This window comes from Pteropus medius, unplaced genomic scaffold (genome assembly GCF_902729225.1).
Source record: "Pteropus medius unplaced genomic scaffold, Ma_sr-lr_union100, whole genome shotgun sequence".
Taxonomy (NCBI): Eukaryota; Metazoa; Chordata; class Mammalia; order Chiroptera; family Pteropodidae; genus Pteropus; species Pteropus medius.
This window is the reverse complement of record NW_024340696.1, coordinates 8,799,182-8,821,651: the sequence shown is the minus strand read 5'-3', so window position 1 is coordinate 8,821,651 and position 22,470 is coordinate 8,799,182. Positions and strand designations below refer to the sequence as shown.

The window sequence follows — 22,470 nt, the reverse complement described above, 5'->3', positions numbered from 1 at the left end:
TTTTGTTTTAAGTCTGACATACTTGCAGATGGGCTTGCTCCCAGAATGCTGTACCAATCCTTTTTTGGAATCTGATCAAATGCCATCATCCACTGAACAAGAATATTCAGATCAGCTGAATAGAAATATTGATGACAATTCATTAGACTCATCAGTTTACGTGTATCTAAGAAATAAGTACTGCTTTTCTAAGTTCTTAAAATTTTAGGTATTTAGTTGACTAAATCATGATTATAATGCAAACCTGGTGAAGCGTATATTTTCATTTAAAATGCCCCAATGTATAAGAGTACAGGCAAGTATGGAAAACCTGTTAGATGTTTCACGTTATACGCTTATATCTTAAATGAATGAATATACAACAGCATTTAAAAAAAAGAAGAATTTGATAATGAACCCGAGTGGTGTATGACCCTCTAAGAAAGTATTTCTGCTAGTCTTATGGTAAACGCGGCACACAGTAAGTACTCGCTAAATACACTAAAGGAGCTTAATCAATGTTCACAAAAGAATTAAAATGATTGGGAGCATTCCCTTTTAAGTTTTCCAGTTCACTTTTTAATTCTAGATTACCTTGAAAGAATAACATGAGAAATAGCCACTCGACACCGGGAAGCAGCGAGCAAGTCTCTCTGACATTGGAGAGGCACTCAGACCTCGCAGAGTGTCCGCGAAACTGTCCACTGGAGGATAGTACTGTTCTGGAGGCTACAGGAGAGACCCCACCAGGAGCCCCTAAAACCAGGAAACCTCTGCCCACACCTGTGACCTTAACGAGAAAGCCGGGGCCTCAAGATTGGAACTTGAGAATCCACTGGATTCACAGGCGTCTTTATTGCCCAGCCATAGGCGGGTACCCTCTCCTGGCTTCACTCGAAACCAAACTTACCAAACTTGATGGAGCCATCGGAGCCCACTCCTCTAAAGCGATCGGCTAAAATTCGGAACCTGCTTCTTCTTCCGCCGGAAGTCATCGCTCTGATGTGACCACGTTTCCAGTCGAGCCGTAGTGGCCGAGACACCCATCGGAAGTGCTGCTCCGCCCTCCAGGACGCGGTAGCTATGGTAACCAGTCGCCGCTTCCAAGGAGTTTACAAGCAGTAAGTTCCCGAGCTGTGGAAAAAGGCATCCTTCTTTCTGCTCATTCTAAACCCACTCTTGTCCCGGCTCTGTGGCTGTCGCTTCTCTCTTCTTTCTCAGCGAGGACCCCCAACCTCAGGCTTCCTCTGTCTTCCCCAAAGCGTCCACCCCTTACTCTACCCAGCGTTGCTCGCAATACTTTCGTAGTTGGTGAATGTACTATGGGCGGAGGGGTGGGGGTAGTGGGGTTAAGGGGGGGTGGTGGTGAATTGATTTCTCTATTGTCCCAATACTTCCCTTAAAATGTTCTCTTTCGAAAATTAAGGGGATTGAAACCTATGCCAAGTAAAGTTTTTCTTTTCAGTTTTAATTTTAATTTTTTTCTAGAAAGGTCGTTCAGCCTTTTTTCTTTTAGATATTAGCAACTGGCTACAAAAATAAAAAATTTCAAAGCCTTTTCACATTTACTATCTCGCTTCACTTTCATTACAACCCAGTGAGGCAAGTAAAACAGGTGTTATTATTACCACTTTGTAGTTGAGGAAACAAACCAAGGATTAACTCCAGATAGCTAATGAGAGAGCAGTAGAACAGGGCTCTTCGCAAGTCTACTTATTCCCGGGGCAGCCGTGCTATCTTTGAAGCTTAAAGAAAAAGCAGAATATATTGCTCCGATTTGAGGTAGTTGCTTGGCACTTTAAATGAGCACTGTTAGTTTTTCTGTTAGATTTTCCCCTCTTCCTTCTCCTTTTATTTTTTTCTCACAGTTCTGTTGTTCCCTTTTATTGTCCTTTCTCTGTGCTGCTTACCTTACATTGAGCTCTCTTCCTTGCTTTGTATCCTGAGGTGAAAACTGCATCTTATTTCTTGGCAGCATGATTTAATTTCACCCAGATATGTTAAAGTTGTTTCGTTGTTATTGTTTAGACTTGCTTTCCTTCTTTTTTATCTTCTACCAAATCTCAACTCAAGAAGCAGTCAAGATAAACCTAAACACAGTAAATGAAATATTTTGATATGGTCAATTATTTTATGATGGTATGAATTATAAAGAATAACTGAATGACACAGGAAAGTTAACAGATTTAAAGTGAAAAGTATAGATTGGGTTCTCCATAGATTTTTGTCATGTTTAAAAGTAGGCACAAAGAACATTATACTAAGTCAAAGGATCTGGTTTTAGTCCTGGTTCCAAATTGCCTTCTGTGTAGGCCCTAAGGAAATAACTAAAGTGACAGGATTAAGTGTTGTTCTGAGTATCTTCCAATAAAGTACTATCAGAATGAAACTCCCTCAAACTTTTCTAACCCTCAAACAAACTTCCACTTTCACTGCTTAGTCCTTCCTTGTATAGTTACACTCAGGTCTTCGAGTTTTTACATAAACGGCACTTTGTCTTGATTTATGATCCATTAGGGAATTACATTATCTATTTTATTCCTTTTTAACCAAATTTTGAAAAGTGTAATCACAGTACCTCAATTTTCTCAATTCTCTTTTTTTCTTTCTTTCTTTCTTTCTTTCTTTCTTTCTTTCTTTCTTTCTTTCTTTCTTTCTTTCTTTCTTTCTTTCTTTCTTTTATTAATTTATCTATGTTTGGAAAGTAAGAGATACACATTCCCCCCCCAGCAAATCCCAAGTGTTCTGTCATTTCATCTCAACATTATTTTGCATTTCTAAAGTATACTTTAGTTTGCAACTTTTTCTTTCATCTCCATAATGTCATTTTTCTGCCAAAATGATCAATAATTCATTGATGTTATCTAATATCTGTTCCTTATTTACATGTCCCTGGTTGTCTCAGAAATGTCTTTTTATGGTTGGTTTCCTTGAGTCAGGATCCAAACAAAGTCTACGCACTGTATTTAGTTGTTCTGTCTCTTAAATATCTTTTAAGTTGTAGCAGTCGCACTTCTCCACTACTAATTTGTTTTTTTCTTCTTTTCCTGCCATTGACTTCTTGAAAAACTAAGCCAGCTGTCTTACAATCTAAATTTGCGTTTATTCCAGAACAAATTTCTTAAAACACTTTTTACATGACTTCTCTACTCGTTCATCTTCCTTTATTTATTTTCACTTCCTAGAACAGTTCTGTCCAAAAGAAATATAAGCCACAAATGCAAACCACATATGTGATTTTAAATTTTCCACTAGCCATGTTAGGAAAATAAAAAGAAACAGGTGGAATGAATTTTAATAGTATATTTTATTTAATTGAGTAAACCAGAGTATGATCATTTCAAAATGAAATCAGTATAAAAATTATTAATGAGATATAGTACATTCTTTTTTCATACTAAGTCTTCAAAGCTAGTGTGCATTTTACTTGTACAGTGAGTGCATCTCAATTTGGGCTAGCCACATATCCATGCTCAATAGCCACATCTAACTAGTGACTACTATATTGAATCAGGCAGGTCTAGAAGGTAAAGTCCTAACTCCTTAATCTGGCATTCAATTCCTCCCCAGTATGGCCCTTACTTTTTCCAGCCTCATCACCTATTACCTCCATACATGAAGCATTTAAACCATTGGACCATTTCTTGGTACTTCAGCCATTATTGAGTTCAGATAGTTCCCCTTGCTTATAATACCCTAACTCTTCCTCCTGTTTTTATCCCTCCTTTAAAATGTATCTCTTCAATCAAGCCTTTTATGATGGCCCAGTCCTTAGAAATTCCCTATTCCTCTCAATTTTCATAAGTCCTGTGTGTACTTCTCATTTGTACTCATCCTATACCATAGGGTATCACTGTACACTTTAAATGCATATTCCGATTCTCTAATTAGATTGTAAGATCTCTGAGGGCAGGAACTCAGAAACTAAGCACCAGCTATCTTGCCACATTCTTTGGAGTTCTAATGTGTGTCTGTAATAGTTTTGTTTCTTACTATCTTATTTTAAGGTAATTTATCCATTTTATGTAAAACCAATATAGCAGATATCTAAACTCTGTTAGTGTAATTGTTAAGAGCATGAATGCTGGAATCAGACTACATAGGTTTGAATCCAAACTCTGTCTCTTACTGATTATGTGAACAGTTTAAATTAATTAATCTCTATACCTTGGTTTCTTCCTCTGTAAAATAGGAAAAATAATGATATCTCTCATAGCTTATTGTGAGGATTAAATGAAATATTAGTGCCTGACAGTATGTAAGTACTCAGTAAAGATTAGCTATTATTATTATTATTGAGAGTGAAATACTCGTTTTGATATTCATAGTAGTATTTTAGGAATTTCCAAATAGAGCAAATAAAAACCACAAACTATTGAATTAGAAAATGAAAGCAAATCCAAATGTTTGTTGAACTATAATTTAGTTTTCAGAATAAATTAAAAGCATAGACAAAAACCTCTTAATTCCTATGTCATCAGCATCTAATATAAGCAAGGTAGACATATGTTGAATATTTAATTTCCAGATGATCAAGTACTATATCTATAGATAGCTATAGATATAGCTATAGCAGGTTTTTAAGACCCTTGGTTGTACTAATAGCAAAAAAAAATCAAATTCTTACTCAGTTTATCATTTTAGTACTTGCCTGTTCGTAAACTAATGGAATGTTCCCCGCTCATTAAGAAATTCTGAATTTGAGATCATATTAGTAAATTATGCTTAATGATGAATATTAAAATATACTTCTGCTAATATCTTCTTATCCTAGGATTATATTTACTTGGCTTTTTCTTCTGGTTTCCTCTCCAATTCTTCTTTAATTTCCTTGATCTTATTTATCTCTGAATTTTTAAGATTTTTCATATTAGTGACCTAAGCTGTATTTAAGTACCATAAAATATTACAGTTATGTTCTAAAATTAAATGATTGGCCCTTCAGCAACTTAGAATCTTTTGGGAAGATAGAAAAACCATCAAGCGTTAGCTAATGATGAGATAATACAAACACACACAGGCACACACAAAGATACAGTGCATATATAGCTTTCATTTACTTATTCATTCAATCAACAAATATTTATCGAGTGTTTAGTACATGTCCCGCATTCTGTTACAAGCGGCGCAAGACAGAATTTGGCTCTAGCCCTCTTAAAAGCTTAGAGTTTATCTGGTTAGACAGACAATTAAAACAAGCAACTGAAATAACTGTGGAAGTACTATGCCAGAGGAAACACAGGGACTGTGACAGTAACTTGTAGTTATAGCAATAGAATAAGGCAGATTACTTGAATGATTGAAATCCTTGAATCAAAATGAGGCTAATCCAGGAAGATGTATGGAACTGTTAAGTTTAATTTTTGATTGAGGGGAGAGATGAATGGCTGGAATTAGAGAAACTTCCTTTTTTCTTTTTTCTTTCTTTTTTCTTTTTGGCAGATAATCACAAAGCTTTAGATAATACTGAGAATCAGCTCTAATGAACAATCCTGCTTTATCTTTTAAAAATGGTTTTTCATTTTTGCATTTTTTTTCCCCTTGCTGATTGTCTTCACTTGATCTATTTTCTCTTTTGTCTTTGCAGCAGTAATCAGCGAACATTCGTTAAATTTGAGTAAGGCAATGCACTGAGCAAGAGAGATGAAGAGATAAATACTTTTTGTTGTCACCTGTTGCTATGTTTGGTTTGTTTTTCAGTTGTGTCAGTGTTCTTTCAAGCTTGTTTCACACCTCGTAAAGGTCATTATCTTGCCTGAGATTTTTGTTTCTGTCTTCCTATCTTCTTCATGTCTGATGTTTTAATCTTTCTATGACCTATTGAAGATATTGTATGTTATCCATCTTATGTTTCTCTTTAGTAGTACCAACTTATTATTTCCTCTATTCACCTCTTTATCCCTCTCTGTTTGTTCTTATGACTACTCTGGCTTTCCTGTGAGCTTTCTAGTTACCTTGAATTTTGGAACCTTATGATGATCATTTCCAACTGTATAGAAATGATATGCATTTATAAGCTATTTTAAAAAGCATTCTCCAATTTAGTTTTTTAAACCTAGATTTTTTTAAAAGTTTATTTTATTTTTGTCATGTAATTGACTCACAGAAGAAAGGTTAATCTGAATGATCAAGGGGTGTTAATTTGTAGGTTAAAATGTGTTAAACAGTTGATATGAAGTCTGTTTAAGTCAATTAGAGAGGATAATGAAGATGTTTCCAGAGTGTTATAGAACCTTTTGAAGTTAGCTTGGAATTCACTCCTATGTATCAATGATGGCACCTGGCTAAACATGCTATTGCATTTAGGTTTATAAATTTGTGTATATTCCAATAGATATGAATAGGTCTATGTATTTAAAAGAAATTTCACTTTATTACTAAGGATCTTGTTTTGTCATAGGAAATAAATAACATGATTTAATTCATCATTAGCAAAATCAAAAACAATTAGTAACACTGTTATCTTTGTTGCTCTCATAATTTTTCTAAAATAAAATGCAACTAACTGAAATGTATAACTAACAAAACATTTCTGGGTTATTTGCTTGTTTATATGCATATTTGTCTTTCAAACAAGATTAATGTCTTTATTGTAGTTTATCGTAGTTTTTGTTTTTTTTTAAATACAATATGAAGTACTTCATATAGAAAGGTAGCATTGGTAAGATGTAAAATTTGGTGTGGACATTTAAATTTGCTTTTTTTTCTCTCTAAAATTATTTGAAGTAATATTATGAAACATTTTAGTATGGGTTAATGTCTGCAGACATTTCAAAATAGTTGATGTTATTATGCATAGTTTACTGTTTTGCTTAATTTCAGTAGTTGACTATAATATTTGTATAAAAATAGCATTGCAGCTTCAACAGTTCAAATCCACAGAGATGATCCACAGAGATGAGGGTAAAAATCAAATTTTAAAATATATTCTTCACTTAGAATCAGGGTTACTATCGCACTATTTTTTATTGAGTCAGTTTACTAGTAATAAACACATTTAGCATTTCAGCTTCTTGCAGACTTTCATTTTAATTATTTAGAGATTGATGAAAAAGAGGTCTTATATGCTAAAGGGATTTCTGCAATGATGGATTAGATGCCAAAATAATGAAACCACACAGCTTAAATAATATACTGAAGAATAGATCTTTTCTGATGAATTTCCACAAAAATATAATATTTTAAAAATATTTTAAGCAATTCATAATAGTACTTTTTAATCTCCTGTAGAAGAACCATGAGTATAGTCTTTTGTAGCTCATTAGCAATTTCTTTAATGAGTTTTTTTGTGTGATAGATAAGGTAACAGACAAATGACAGATTGTTTGCCTTTAATGATTTCCCTGTTTCAAGCCCATTACAAAGCAATTAGAAATCTGACAGCATTTTCACTCTGCATTACTGATCATCTAAAGTGATGAGGAATGAGAGGTGATGAATATTAATTGTATATTTTCATATGATTATCATAAATTATTACCTTGTCTGAGGTGCTTCAGGTGAAGCAGGAGCATTAGAGAAAGACAGTCAGATATATTAATTTGAAAGACTATGATTTTTTTTATCTTTGTAGTGTAAATCCTATTCTGCAATGTTAGTCTCTATGAATATTAAATTAATTTTGTATAGTTTCTACCTATGTTTGGGGTAATTTAAATAAATTTTCTTATTTCAGTACAAGAAAAGGAAAAATTATTACATAGAACAATGTACATATATGTATTTAAGCTCGGAATTTAAAAAATCTAATTTAGAAAATGAGACAGTGAATTTTGTTGATATACATATATGTAATAATCAGATATAGTAATATAGAGAAAAATATACTTAGAAATAAAGCTTCCCTTAGTCTTAAGTTAAAGTCAGGTAATCCTGCAAAAGAAATAAGACAAAAAAGTTTAACCAGATGAAAAAGTAGATTTTTGTAAGTCTTTTGTAACAGTTCTTTTGGTCTTAGTCCAAGGTTTATCCTGTTTCCTCAGTTTCTGACTTTTGAAAGATGAGGCTAAGCCTGTCATCAGATCTCAAGTGCTGTTGTTACTTGGACTTAAAACAAAGATTGGTCCAGAAACTAGATAATAGTTTTCAGTATAGGGAGAATTGGCAAACTTAAAGCATTTGAAAATATTAGAAATATATTTGGTAAAGTTGTTTATATTTTAATATCTTTCTAATTTGTAGGTATTAGTTGGGAATCAATACATAATGAATTGAGTTGAATTTCATTGCACTAATGAGACTATCTTGCTTCAGTCTTGTCTTTTGACCTTTTTACTATGGCTTGCTCGTGGTATACCATGTCTTAGAGAAGCATGCCATCCTGGATCCATCTATATTTTTGAAGGTCATAATCTATATGATAATATGATTATAAATCAATAAAAATGGACTGTTTGCATGCTTCTTAGAAATCATTCTTCTTATTTTATATTCAACTTTATGTATTCCCATTTATACATATTAAAAGTAAAATTGTCAGGTTCTCATAAATGAACTTTTTGCATTCTAGAAAGTTGTGGAGAGCCATCTGAAATTTATTACATATTTACTCAGGGAAAAGTCAGGTATCATAATGATAAAAGCAAATTATCAGTAAAGAGGGTCAAGACCTTAGCAGTTAGTAGCCCAATTTAATATTTTTACTGGGTAAGCTTTCTGAACGTTTTATTCTTTATGTGTGCTGACCTCCTAAGATTTTGTTCCACAGGACCTCCATCTATAGAGTAGGTTCAGCTAGCATACTTTACAGAGTCAAAATGGTGATTCCCAGTGATTCCCAGAATGGTGATTCACAACTCCTTTTCTTCTCTTTCTCCTTTTCCTCTCTTTCTACTTTTAACATACCACCAACCAACATAGCTGGTTGACTTTTGGCCAAAGTCTCCACTTTTTCCTTGAGAGGAATTGGTTTAGAAATCGTACATATTTTTCCTATGGCGGAGAACAGCTACCTATACCTGAATTTATAGAAACCTGGGCTTTTCGACCTGCATCTTCTCTGATTACAAGGAGTCTCTGGAATGCATTCCATCTTAGACAGTGCATGATATAGAACAAATTACAAAAATGAGGACTAATGTTTATAATAAACACTTTCACACTTCTTATTTGATCCATAGAACAATCCTATATGGTAGACAAGGTGGATACGATTGTCATACACATAAGGAGATAAGACTGAGAAGGTACAGAGGCAAGATTCAAACTCAAGTCAGCTGACTCCACATCTTTTGCATTTTCTGTCACACTACCTTAGTTAGCTCCCCTATGTGAAAGCTCCAAATGGCTAAATTTTTAGAGATAGAAGAACTTTAAAGTTCTTCCATTCAGCCATTCCTCCATGCCCTTTATAGAGAGAGAAAATGAATCCACAAAAGTTTAGTGTTTACCCCGGATCTGGCCCCAAACTGAGATCAGAACTCCAGAACTTCTTGGCCTAGTTCCAGTGGTTTTTCCATTACAGTTCACTTTATATGTCCTGAAGCTACAGGATTATTTGTTTTAGTTTATTTTTTCGGTTATTGAAATAAATTATTGATTATAGTCCTGCCTTGGTAAATATAAATATTCTCTCCTTATTCTTACTGCTTCTTAGTTATGAAATGAAGTCAGTCGTATCTGACAAAACTTTTTCATAATGTCCTTATCTCCACCAAAACATTCTGGACTGTCCTAAGGTAAGAGAGGGTGAAAAAGATGTTATGACTGTCTTGTGTTGAGAAAACAGAAAGGAAAGGGGCTTGGGGTAGTTAGTTACTTGCCCTAGTTTCCTTCTTGATGCCCAAATGGAAATAATACCCAAGGGGCACTCTTTCCTCTCTAGTTTGGGAGCATCCCTGATTGATCGTTTTCAAGGTATTTAAGTTTAAAAATATAGTTAATATCAAACAAACAATCCAGTACCCCAATTTTTTCTAAGATATATATGTATATGTATGTGTGTGTGTGTGTGTATAAAAATATATATGTAATTTTTAATAGTAACAGATTGGGGAAAATAGAGATATTAATTATATAATGAGGAACAACAATTCTCCTGGTCCAGTAGGCAGCTCAGTTCAATGCAGTGTTGGCTCTCGTCTGATTTTCAAACCAAATGTTTCACTTCCTTTCCCTACTGGGGCCTATTTCTACCGTTGTTGGGCTTCTAATTCCCTTGTGTACTTAGCCAGCTGGTCATATGACGATACAGACTTCTCTTGAAAATTGGATTTATTTTTTGATTCTGCATTCTTGATCTTCTGTACATTATCTCGTATAACTAAATAACAGCTATTTTTCACATTCTTCAAATTTCCAATGGTTTTACATGCACTTATATTTAAACACCACTCCATTACTTATTGCTTTCTCTATACATGGAAGATCCTTTTAATTCATTTGCAAATTATTCCCTCTTTCCCTCTCAAAATTTCTACCTAAAATGGATTTATGACTCGTCCCAGTGCAGCACCACTTAGTCGAAGCAACAAGTCGTTTAAGATTCTTAGGGGACAGAAAAGTCAACAAAGTTGGAAAGAAAACTAAGGAAATAAATTTTTTAAATTTCAGAGAGCTCAGTGGTCTGATGTGGGAGCTAAAACAAAGGAGGCCAAGATTCTTGACTAGTCATCAATAAAGATATTGACTGTTCTGAAACAGTCCTCAAAGGAGAGATGTGTCAGCAGCCATTGGTTTAGCATTGAAGCCAGTTTTTAAATACTTTTCTTCTTAAACCAGTTTTTTCTATACTAGATTGGGGAATAGAATAAGAAGGCTTACAATACTGAAATAGATTATACTGTTCACTTTTTACTTGATAATATAACCTGTCATTCTGTCAGAAAAAGAAATTAAGTTCATCTGGCATATTTGGCTTTTCAAATACTATGTTGGTTGTTTTCCAGTATTTTATGAGCTTCTAGGTGTTACTAATTGACTGTTTAATTTGTTATTGCATGTTCCTAGGTTAAACTAAGCTGTCTAATTACCAAAATCATTTTCTTTTCCTTTTAAAGATGGGTATTTTCCCTTTTGCAGTCTCCAGGGACATTTTTCCATCACTTTAAGATGGTGAAAGCAGAGAGAAATGGTTAAAAGGTTTGGTTAAAAGGAACTAGGAACAAAAAGATGATATTCATTTTTTCTTTTGTGGTAGTCACATCATTCCTGTGACCTATTCTATTTTGATAGTCATAAATATTTGACTAATATTTCAATTCATTCTTTGAACTTCTTAAAGTTTACATTTACTTTTCCTCACCTGGGGGTGGGGGTACTGATTTCTTTTCAATAAAAATGTAGTCTTGTGTCCCGGCTTGATGAGGATGTTCCTCTTGCAGGCTAGTTCAGTCAGTCCTTAGACATTACAATATATAGTTTCTTTATCAAGGAGCAAGCACAAGGTGAGCCCTACAGCACTGTTTTGTCACCTCATATTTGGCACCCTGCCTAGATGGTGAGCTTTAAAAAATTTTTAATTCTCACTCTGGAAGAATTTTACCTAATAGTTGTTATTGAAACAAATTGGAAGTCCAAATTTGTGTAATCAGATTTGAAGGATTTATTTCCCAGTAATAACTGAGCAACTTTCCTGTTCTGTTTCAGTGGCTTACCAGTATGTTTCAATAGATTTCAAACTTCATGTCGTGGTTTATAGAACTGCTTCCCTCTCCAGCCCTATAAAATGTTTGTTAAGCCCTCTTGAGCAATAAGTATAAAATTTAGAACAGTTTATCAACGTACATTCTGGTCTTCTAGGGCAGCGGTCCCCAACCTTTTTGGCACCAGGGACTGGTACTCCTATGAGAATCTAATGCCTGATGATCTGAGGTGGAGCCGAGGTGGCGATGCTAGCGCTGGAAGTGGCTGCAAATACAGATGAAGCTTTGCTCACTAGCCATGCCATGCACATCCTGCTGTGCGGCCGCGGGTGGGGTTGGGGATCCCTGTTCTAGGGTACCTGTAAACAGGAAGATTGTATTTTAATAGAGAGGAGTAAGAAAAGGACTCTTTTCATTCCAATTCAGTACATTGGCATAAAGATTTTTAGACCATTTATTCAAGTAGTAGCTCATGGGTTAGCGTTAAACTTCTCAGGCTTCTTTATTATCTAAGGGCTTTCAATTTTCCATGGTCAAGTGCTATATTTAATGTACATGAATAATAAATTAATGCAAATAAAAGGGAATTTAATGCTTGAGAGGAAAAAAAATTTATGCAATTTTACACTTACAAAAGAACTGACCATTAAAGTAATATAGAATGAAAGAAGATTTTTCCTGTGTTCATTTTAGAGAACTGAAATAACCTTAAGATTTCTCATATGGCATTTCAAAACTTTTTTGAGCCTGCTTCATTGCTATGTAATAATTTTTTATTTCTAAAGAATTAGGTGTTTCTCTCTCTAAAATGGGAGCTAAAATAGGGGTTGAATAATCATTTACCTAGAAAATATGCATATTTATGAAAAGAGTGTATACATTTGAAAAACTGCATGTATTTTTATGCTCCTATTTACTTGTTACTATGGCAACCACCACACTGCCTAGTATTTATGTTGTCTAAGATTCAGAGCACCTATTCAAAAAAATAAATATGCCAGAACCATGTATTGTATTTACTTCAGTATTTAGAAAGAATATTTACTCTAATGCATATTTCTGAAGAAAAATAGCAATAAATAATGTAAACTTCAGTTTGGCTTAAATGGTATCTTTTCCTGTAGTATGCTTTTAAAATCAACATAATTACATTTTTCTTTTCCTCGTTATAAAAATCAGAATAAAGAATAGAAATAATGAATTTTAAAACTCATGAGTCAATCTTGAAAGGTAGTCTCTTGATTTTTCTCTTTTTTTTTATGACTTACTATTTTGATTCATAACAAATTTCTGAACGAGAACACTTAGGCAAAACACTTAATGCTAGCTGCATAAATCGGAAAATCTAAATAGTTTGCATTTCTGATTACAGATGGTTCTTTAATGTCTATGGACAAAAGACTTATATTTTGTATTTGAAATGAAAGGCATGGTTGCTATTATTTTTCTTAGTTTAATTATTTAAATTGTTTTCTGACATGTGTGATACATAAATATAATTTCTTAATGTTAAACATCAGGATGGAAATCATGAAGCATAAAATCAGACATGTTTCATGTCACGTATTACCTGTTAAGAAAAACTGCAATACAACATTTAAGTACAACAGAATAGTGAGCATATTGTCTCTGATACTTGTAAACAGGATGGATCTGCAGTTTCACAGTTTATGTTGACAGTATCTTTGTGGGAAATGTAATTATCAAATAAATTATAACATGTCTTAGTATTAAGATTATTAATAGTAATTTTAATTGCCTTTTTCAAGATAATTGGATATGTTCTCATCAGTATATGGGAAAGGTGGCATTGGGCTAATTAGATAATTTGAACTCAGTTATCTTTAAAATATCTAGAAGTTTAACATATATAGTCTATATTTTAGGAATTTCTTCTTTTAATTAAGTGGTTTTCTGAGTAAGATCAAAATAATTTGCGGTCTCACTGATTATCCCTTGATATTTCTCCTTGAGTATGAGAGATAATGAAAAAGTTAGATAATGTTAATTTTAAAAATTAAATTTTCACTACCAGTTAGAAAATTACTCTACAATTAGTAAGATTAAGAAATAATATTTTACTTCAGTAATGGGTGCTGTTAGATAGGCTTTTCTATGCTATATCTGGTAGTTTTAGAAATTGGTACATTTCTGAAAAGCAATTCCATTTTGAAATATACATCATCGGCTATAAAAATTATAGTGTTCATACACTTTGATCCAGGAATTTAACTTCTACAACCTCTTAAAAAACTATTTAATAGTACAGTCATAGGTATATAGAAGAACCACAGCTTTATTTGCAATTGTAAGCATTTGGAGTAACTAGCTAGGATGTTACCCAAGTAATAAAAAAAATTATATTCTCAACAAATATTAGATGACATAGGAATATTCTCATTAAGTGAAAACAGCTGTATATAAACTACATTTGATATGGTCACACTTTTGTTTAAAGAAAAGACTATATAAAATCATAGGAGAAACTCTGAAATATTCAAAATTATAATGGTGGCTAACTCCAAGGATAGGAGATTATATGGGATATTTTTAATAATTTTTCCTAATCTTTAACATGGGCATTTCTATAATAACTGCAGTTATTATTCAAAACATTTTTAATAAGGAAAGTTAATTAAGACTGTTTACATTGATTATGGTGAAAATTCAACTAGTGGAGGAACCATACTGACTTGTTCAACATTGAATCTACTGTCTTTTTTTTAAAGTCTAGAAATAGTAATAAATATTTAATGAATGGATGGATGATAGATTGGATCAGAATTAGCAAAGTGATAGATAGGATCAGAATTAGCAAAGTGGGAAAATACATATATTTCCAGGGCCACAAAGATGCCTTCTTTTGTTTAAGTAAACCGGATTTGTTTATCATAACAATGGGTGACAAGATAAAAAAGTGATAAGAATATGCAAGAACTGCTCTGCTAAAACCATAGTTTTAGTATCACAGAATAAGAATAAGGTAAAAGCTAGGTGGCTGGGTTTATTCTAGTACATTTTGTTACTATAGTTGTATAATTATAGCTTTAGAATAAAACAAGCAAGCAACACCTTTTATTGTTGAAATTCCAACAGAAAAAATGAAACATTAAAACATTAAAAACATTAGCAAGCTTTTCTTCAAATAGTTGGAAATTTTACATCCTTTCTTTTTCTTCTTAAACTTTTATTTCTTCTGCATTTCTTCCATTGAATTTTATCTTTTATGCTTGAGAATCTTTTATAGGCTACTCTATCATACAATAACAACAAACTTAAAAATGTCCTGTGACCATAAGGTTACAGTAGATATTGAAAGATATCCTCAGGATTGAGTTTTTATTACAATTATTTTTAGTACACAGTTATTCAAAGCAGCATGAATATATCATCATTTTTATATTTATTAAATGTAAAAAATAAAATTTATTGGAAATGTATATATTGATATAGATTGATTGGGGACACTTACAGTTTCTTCATTAAAGGAATAGTGGAGTTGTCCCTTGGTTTAAAGACCCTGGAATAGGCATAAAAGAAATGCCTCTCTTTTGTAAAATGACAGGATGGAGACTTTCCGAGGACAAACTCCAGTTGGATTAGGGAGCTTCTTGGGCAGATGCATTTTAGGAAAGCATATATATGGAAGGAAAAGATCTGAAATCGATTTGCTTAAAACTATCCACACTTGATTGCCCCTTGGAGAGTCTCCTGGTACTATTTGTTATTGGTACTTAGTGCCCCAACTTGAAGACTGACAAGCCTCTCCTCTTCAGTTGCTGAAACACAGTACCTATTGTGTGTGAAACACATCAACTTTATGAAGTGACCACTATTCTTAACTCCATTTTACAGGTGAAGAAACTGATACACAAAGAGGTTACATGATTTGGCAAAAGTGTCACAGCTAATAAATGGGTAGCAGTGATGTAAACCCAGACACTGTGGCTCCAGCGTCCAGGGTCATAACCACTGTATAATCGAATGCCTTTTTTAAAAAAAAGGATGGAAAGCAAATCTAAAAAAGGAATGGGCATGAGAAGAAAGCTTATATTTATATAAAGTTGTTAAGAGATGGGAAATAAAGAAAAATAGTGCTTTTTCAGTATGTCAATGAATAAACTATGAACGAGTTAATAAAACATAAGGCAGTGCCTTTATCTGTACTCTACTAAAATATCAGTATTTAGTGTCAGTCAAATTAAAATTAACACATTTTTATTTCTTTAATTTCTAATTAACAATTAGTTCTCATTTAATTGGTAATGTGCAGGAATGTTTTCTGAAAACCTTGTATTCTGCGTATTCTACTTAATCTGTTCTACTTTTAGTGAGGATGACACTATTTTTATAGTAACATTAAAGAAGAATATTGCAGTTAATAATGGTAATGATTTCACACTTACCTAACTCCTTTCACCTAAAAGCTTCCCCAAACTATTTTGCATCACTAAACTATTGTACCAATCACTAAAATGATTACCTCTTTAGGTGAAGATTAGGATTGTAATTATGCATAAGTAAAAAGTAAAATTATTGCTATATATCAAGAGATATTTTTGCATAGTTCAGTGAAAATCTTGTTTTTGAATAATTAGATTATATAATAAACACACGAGCATAATCAAAGGATTTTATTCTACAAGGTGATTTACTCTCTAATCATATGATTTTGCCTTGCTGTATACAGGTGGATTTTTCATTTATAACCATTCCCTACTTAGGAAGGACTTCACTTTTCAAAGAGGAGAACCTCAGCCCTCCTATTGTGAGAAGCTTAAAGTGGGAGGGAGAGAGTGAAGGCCAACAGCCCTTTGGTCTCTAATTGGAATATCAGAGGAGTGCTGGGCAGAGAAAATTACCTTCTCTTATTAAACTATGCAGGGAGAAATACCTTTTCTAGTTTTGATATAGTTTCAGATTCATCTAACTTAACTATTGACCATGTGCCAAGCACTGTGTCACATGCTTTCATGTTCATTGTTTTAATTCTCATAACCATGTGGATAACCCAGTTTTGCAAATGAGAAGACTAAAACTCAGAAAGGTTCTAATACCCAAAGTCACATAGCTAGTGGCAGAGGAAGACATGATCTTTCTCTTATGTATTACAGGTATATATTCTTCCATAATACTTGTGAGCATAAGTTATATTATAGTTCTTTTATTCTTCCATATGTTTAATTAGCATCATACTATACTCTTTGAGCTCCCTGTGTCTTAGATTATCTAAGAACCTTACAAGTTAATCAGTGTTCAAAAGAGAAATCCTCCAGATGCCCTCTTCCAAATGAGGAGGAGACCTGGTGGTGTTCGGTGTGTTTGTTGGTGCTAGAGGTGTGGTTAGTGTTGCTGTGGTTGCCATAGCTTCTTGCTGTCCAACATCACTACTATTGCATCCATTCTATTGCATCTATCATCTATCTGACTGGCTTTGCTGGTCTGTGCTTAAGGAAGGTCATTCCAGCTCCAGTTCTTAGCTCAGTTTTGCAGGGAGAGGGGAGAGGAGAGATTGATTTACTTTAAGGAATTGGTTCGTTTGATTATAGAAGCTTGGTGGGTCCAAAAGGCCCAAAGCCACAAATTGCTGGACTCTTAGTTAAATTTAGATTCCAAGCCATCCTAGCGATCTTCCTATTTCCTTGCTGTAAGCCAATACCATATATTTTAGGTTCTTGAAAGCAACTTAGTTCAAGGGATATCAGGAGTTTCAGGATTAGGTTTGACTGCAACGACCCAAATTAATATTCTTTTGAACAAGTTAAAAGTTTATGTTTCACGTAAAAATCTGAAGATAGGTAGTCCTGGGTTCATATGGTGCTTCGTGTTGTCAGAGATTCATACTCCTTGCCTCCTTGGGGCATAGTTTTCGTTCCCAGCATCGTATCAAAGTTAAAGATGACCAATCTAGAACCAGCCTTCTTCATGTTTTCATCCTAAGTAGCAGAAGGGAGGAAAAAGAAAAGCAAACTCATTTTCATGGATCATTTCCACTAACATTTCATTGGCCAGACTTGCCGTAACTACAAGGAAGATGGGAAAATAGTCTTTATTTTGGGCAGACATATGCCTCAGTCAAAAATCTGGGATTCCAGTATCATAACGAAAAGAAGGAATGGATATTGGCAGACAGTTGGCAGTCTCTGCCAAAGAGAATTTATAAAACTATTAAAAGGTATTAATGTATGGATAAATCAGAGCAACTGACGTGCAGTTGTTTTGATATATTTGATGCATTCTTAACAAAGCAGCCAAAATTATTTTCTAAAGAAATTATGTTACTCCCCTGCACCAAATAGTCCATGGGTTCTCTAATTCAGTCAAAGTCCTATCAGTGTCCTATAAGGCCCGGTGTTATCTCTATTTCTATCCTCATCCCAACTACGTTCCCTCCTGTTCATCTATTCATCTACTCTTGACGTTCCTCATATCTGCAGGACCTTCTCACTCTTTACTCTTGGATGTTATATGGCTGGCTTCCTTTCCTCTTTTAAATCTTTGCCTGGATATTACCACCTCAATGAGGTCTGTGCTGACATACCTATTAAAAATTGCAATTCCCTCCACCTCCATACTCTCATCTACCTTTCTCAATTAATTTTTTCCATAGCATGTATGTCCTAAGATCTTAAGAATTTACTTATTTCTTATGTTTATTATTTATCATTTGCCCCCACTAGGATATAAGTTCCAAAATGGCACAATTTTTTTTTTTTTGCTTTATTCACTGAAAAATTCTAAGTGCCCAACATAATGTCAGGTGCATTATAGGTGCTCAATAAATAATCTATGGATAAATGAATGCTTTCATTTCAGAATATCAGTAAAAAAGTAAAAGTATTTTTTTTTTTATTACAAGTTATATCCTTCCCTTATAATAGTATGTCATATCACCTTGGGACCCTCCTTAGGATACATCAGAAATGAGAGTATTTTCTGGCTATTTTTATTAACATTGTTAGTGGGTGAGTATACCTTAGAAAGGACCCTATAACATTCTTTGATATTATTTCTTAAGGGCCTATTGTTTTGCTCTTAAGAAATTTTAGGTCGTGTGCACTACTCAAGATTTCTAGGCTGAAATAAGAGAATCCCAGCTCAAACTAGCTTAGGAAAAAATTAATCTGTTGGCTCACGTACCCAGGAAACTCCAGAGGTGTGGTTGTTTTCAATAGCTGGTTTCAGGGATTTAAATGTTTTCATCAGGAATCTCCATCTCTCACTTTCAGTTTCATCTGTTTTGGCTTCATTCTCAATGGTGGAGGTTAAATTGTTTTTAAAGCTAGCAATCCCATAGAATACAGCACTACTTTTTTTCCCCCATCAGAACTGGGATTGAGCAATTGCTGTGTATGGGGAGGGCACTTTGATTGGCTAGTCTTGGACACACTCATTTCACTGACTGGAAAGCAAAGCCACATAATTTACAATCCCATCAGAATCAGGAGGAAGGTAGCATTCAAAAAGAAAAGGATGAAGGAAAGATACCCCCTCCCCCCGCCAAAAAACACTGTGCTGTACTTTTCAATAACATATTCCTCATGCTAAATTTGTTTGTATAACAAGCGATTTTCTAGCAAACAACAAAAATTGAAATACTTTGCAACTAATTATCATCTTTTTCTTTTCTTAAGTAGGATTAGACCAAAGACAGATTTATGATTGTGTCTTCTTTTAGGCGCTTGTCTCTGTTTAACTCTAACGAGATTTCATATTTAGTAACTGCTATATGGTCTAGAACATGATGAGAAGTAAACTGTGATTAATGCCCACCCTGAATTTATAACCCAGGAGATTTTGCATTTTAAATTAAATAACAATTGTCCTCATTTTTAGCTGAAGATGGCAAAAATAGAAACAGAAGATCACAGAGCAGCACTTTCTCAGTCTTCTTTATCACCCATGACTAAAGCCACAGAAGTATCACAGCAAAGCAACTCTGAAGGCATCTTCAATGGGGACACCGTTCACCCAATTTACAAGTATATTTCAAGTGATTTACCACAGTAAGAATATTATTTCAGTAGCTTAAACTGCATTCTGAAGGGGATAAAAGTGCTACTAGAAAGTTGTCTCTCTCTCTCTCTCTCTCTCTCTCTCTCTCTCTCTCTCTCTCTCTATATATATATATATATATATATATATATATATACACTCAAGATTTGGTGGAGATTATGATGTCAATAATAACTTGGAGATGTGTTGGGCTACAAAGGTTGTTGCCTGAATTAAAGTCCTTCAGTTTTTCCTTTTTTATGGGAAGAAGTAAAAAGATAGACGATGCAATAAACATAAATTATTCCTAGAACTCACTTGGACAGGTAGCATACTGATAGTAACAATAATGGCAGGGCAGATAAGATTTACTATGTTTCAGTTAACCTGCCTTATATCTATCTAGTTCTCAAAACAACCCTGAGAGGAATATAGGGCAACCAGTATTTTAAACATCTCCATTTTACCTATGAGGAAACAAAAGACTTAGAGAAGTTAATTAGCTTAAATAAGATCACACAACTGGGAAGCAGAGAAGATACGGTTTGGATCCAAATGGATCTAACTCTACAACCAGAACTCTTAACTAGTATTTTCTACCACACTTCTCAAAAATACAAAGTAGAGGAGACAGAGGTATTTTTCCTGTGTTTTTTCTCTATTAGAAAATGAAAGAATGAAAACGTGTCCATCAGGAATTGATAAACTATTATTGACTGGCTAAATGTGATGCCATAGTCTTTATGTTAAATAGAAAATGTAGACAGTAAGAGCACTGAAGAATATATTTATAAGTTGGGGGTTATATTAATCTCCTTATAGAAATGCCAGGTCATACTTGTATCTCAGAACACTTTGATTGTTTTTGTGTGTGTCATTAAGTTTAGATGAACGTGAAATCTAGACTTTCAGCTACTCTCTAAGTTACGAGTGCATATTTACAGTGTATGAGATCATTTACACAGTGTACTAGCTATATAGATAGATAATTTTTTGGAAATCACTATTCTGTAGTTATATTGCAGAGATATAAGTTACTCATGGTAGTGTTTTTCCCAGTAAGACAATGGAACAAAGATTCTAAATAGGGTTTTTAAGTATTCCTTTATACAAATGCCAATGCTAGTATCACTACATTCACTTTTTGTTCCAAATATCTTTTATGTATTTTTAGATTTTTTTTTCTGTTAGAGATAACTAATTTCATTTATTCAGTTTGTTCTGCTTTTTTCTAATTTTCTTTGTTTGATACTGAGTCTAACTAATTTTTTGTTCTTTTAAAAAATATGTATCAGTCTTTCTTTCTTATGCTGCTTTCCGTCCTCATGTTTAAATTTTATAGTTTGTTTCAACGTGTTTCAATTTTTTTGAATCCTAACTTCTGTGACTGTTGCCTGTGACCATCAACTTCGATTATGATGTACTTGAAAATTAAGTCACCCTCCTCTTGGTGCTCAATGGAAAATCAAAGACAATGCCTATTTTCATAAAATAAAATGATGAGTTTCAACCTGTAAAGGGTCAAGTTCATAAAGGCTAAGGGTAATCTAAAATCTGCTGGTATTGTGATTACGAGAGAGAGGCAATTTTCTCTATGAGTAGACATTTTCCCCCTGATTGAGGTTAAAACTTCTCTTGTCTCATTCTTTTTTTCCTTGCCACCTTTCTTCTACTATCTTTGTGATCTTTGATGAGAAATAATTACTAAAATGTAGTCAATTTGTTGTTCCTCTACTTATATCACAGATGCTGTGCTTTTCTTCATTAACATATTGTACATTTAACAAATATGCCCACATATATTAAATCCATTTATTGTAACCATACACTGATCAGTCACTTTATTCTTATGTTGTTATCTGATGCTGTTAATTTATTCTTTATTGTATTTACATCACCCACTCTTTTTTTTCCTCTCTTGGATTCATTCAGTGTTTCTCCTCTATCACTCTATGCTACATTTGTTTGTAACAGAGTGAAAACTGCTGTACCAGAATCCTTCCCCCAAGAAAACTAATCACCAATGGTGTAAATGAGTTCAACATATTGTGCCAAAGGTCTGATTTTCCCACTTTATGACTTCCCATTAGGAGGTCAGATGACTGGAAAAGTCTAGCCTCATTCCTGTGGCAACTTCCAGGAAAGAAGCACAATAGAAAACTTTTCCTACCCAGCTGTAGTCTAATGTATTCCAGGTGACCTGGAACATGGAATTAGGCTTTAAGACATGGATGGAAGTATTATTTATTGGTAACAGGTATTTAGGGACTTTTCTGCCTTATTTATAGAAGATATCTTCAAATGCTAAATGGAAGATTTTCAAATTAAAATTGCATTTTAAAATTAAGAGAATGTTGTAAACCATATCTCTATCTCACATATACAATATTCTGTTTTAATGATTTTTAGCTGATGATCATCTAAGGGTGTAATTTTGTATTTTTAGAATAGGAAGTTACAGTATTTTTTTTATCCTGATTCCAGCTAACTCGTCTTGTTCCCTGAGGGGGGCAAATTATTTTTATTATATTAAATGAGGACTTTGAACAGTTTTAAAAGTGAATTACCAAAAATTTTTTGTTATAGATTATCTGGGTTGCTTTTTCATAGACAAATCTTACTTTCAAGGAGATTAACCATGCATTATCTATTCACTCACTTTTTTATGTCATCTTAGTTATCTTGGATTTTTTTTTATTAAAAATTATTGAGGTTACATTGATTAACAAAATCCAATATATTCTGGATATTTTTAATTAGAATTAGTCTTAGGCTCTTTTTGAAATATAAACATTTGGTTATAGCATTTTTTCTGGGTATAGTTTAAATTTAGTAATCTCATTCCAAAGATGAGCTATTAGCTCCCACTATGGAATGGAATGGGTAGCAGAAGGGAGTGAGCGGGGGCAGCAGC

At 33.5% G+C, this 22,470-nt stretch overlaps 1 protein-coding gene across 2 annotated transcripts in view; it reads left to right on the top strand.

The window, feature by feature from the left end:
- Positions 1–978: 978 nt before the first annotated feature.
- Positions 979–22,470, top strand: part of DCDC1 (doublecortin domain containing 1) — a 367,143-nt gene continuing 345,651 nt past the window's right edge. For both annotated transcript variants that reach the window (XM_039866324.1, XM_039866327.1), the window contains exons 1-2: positions 979–1,100; positions 19,398–19,567. In XM_039866324.1, coding sequence (XP_039722258.1) covers positions 19,404–19,567 — 164 coding nt within the window. In that variant the 5' untranslated portion in view covers positions 979–1,100; positions 19,398–19,403. The remainder of the gene's footprint in view (positions 1,101–19,397; positions 19,568–22,470) is intronic.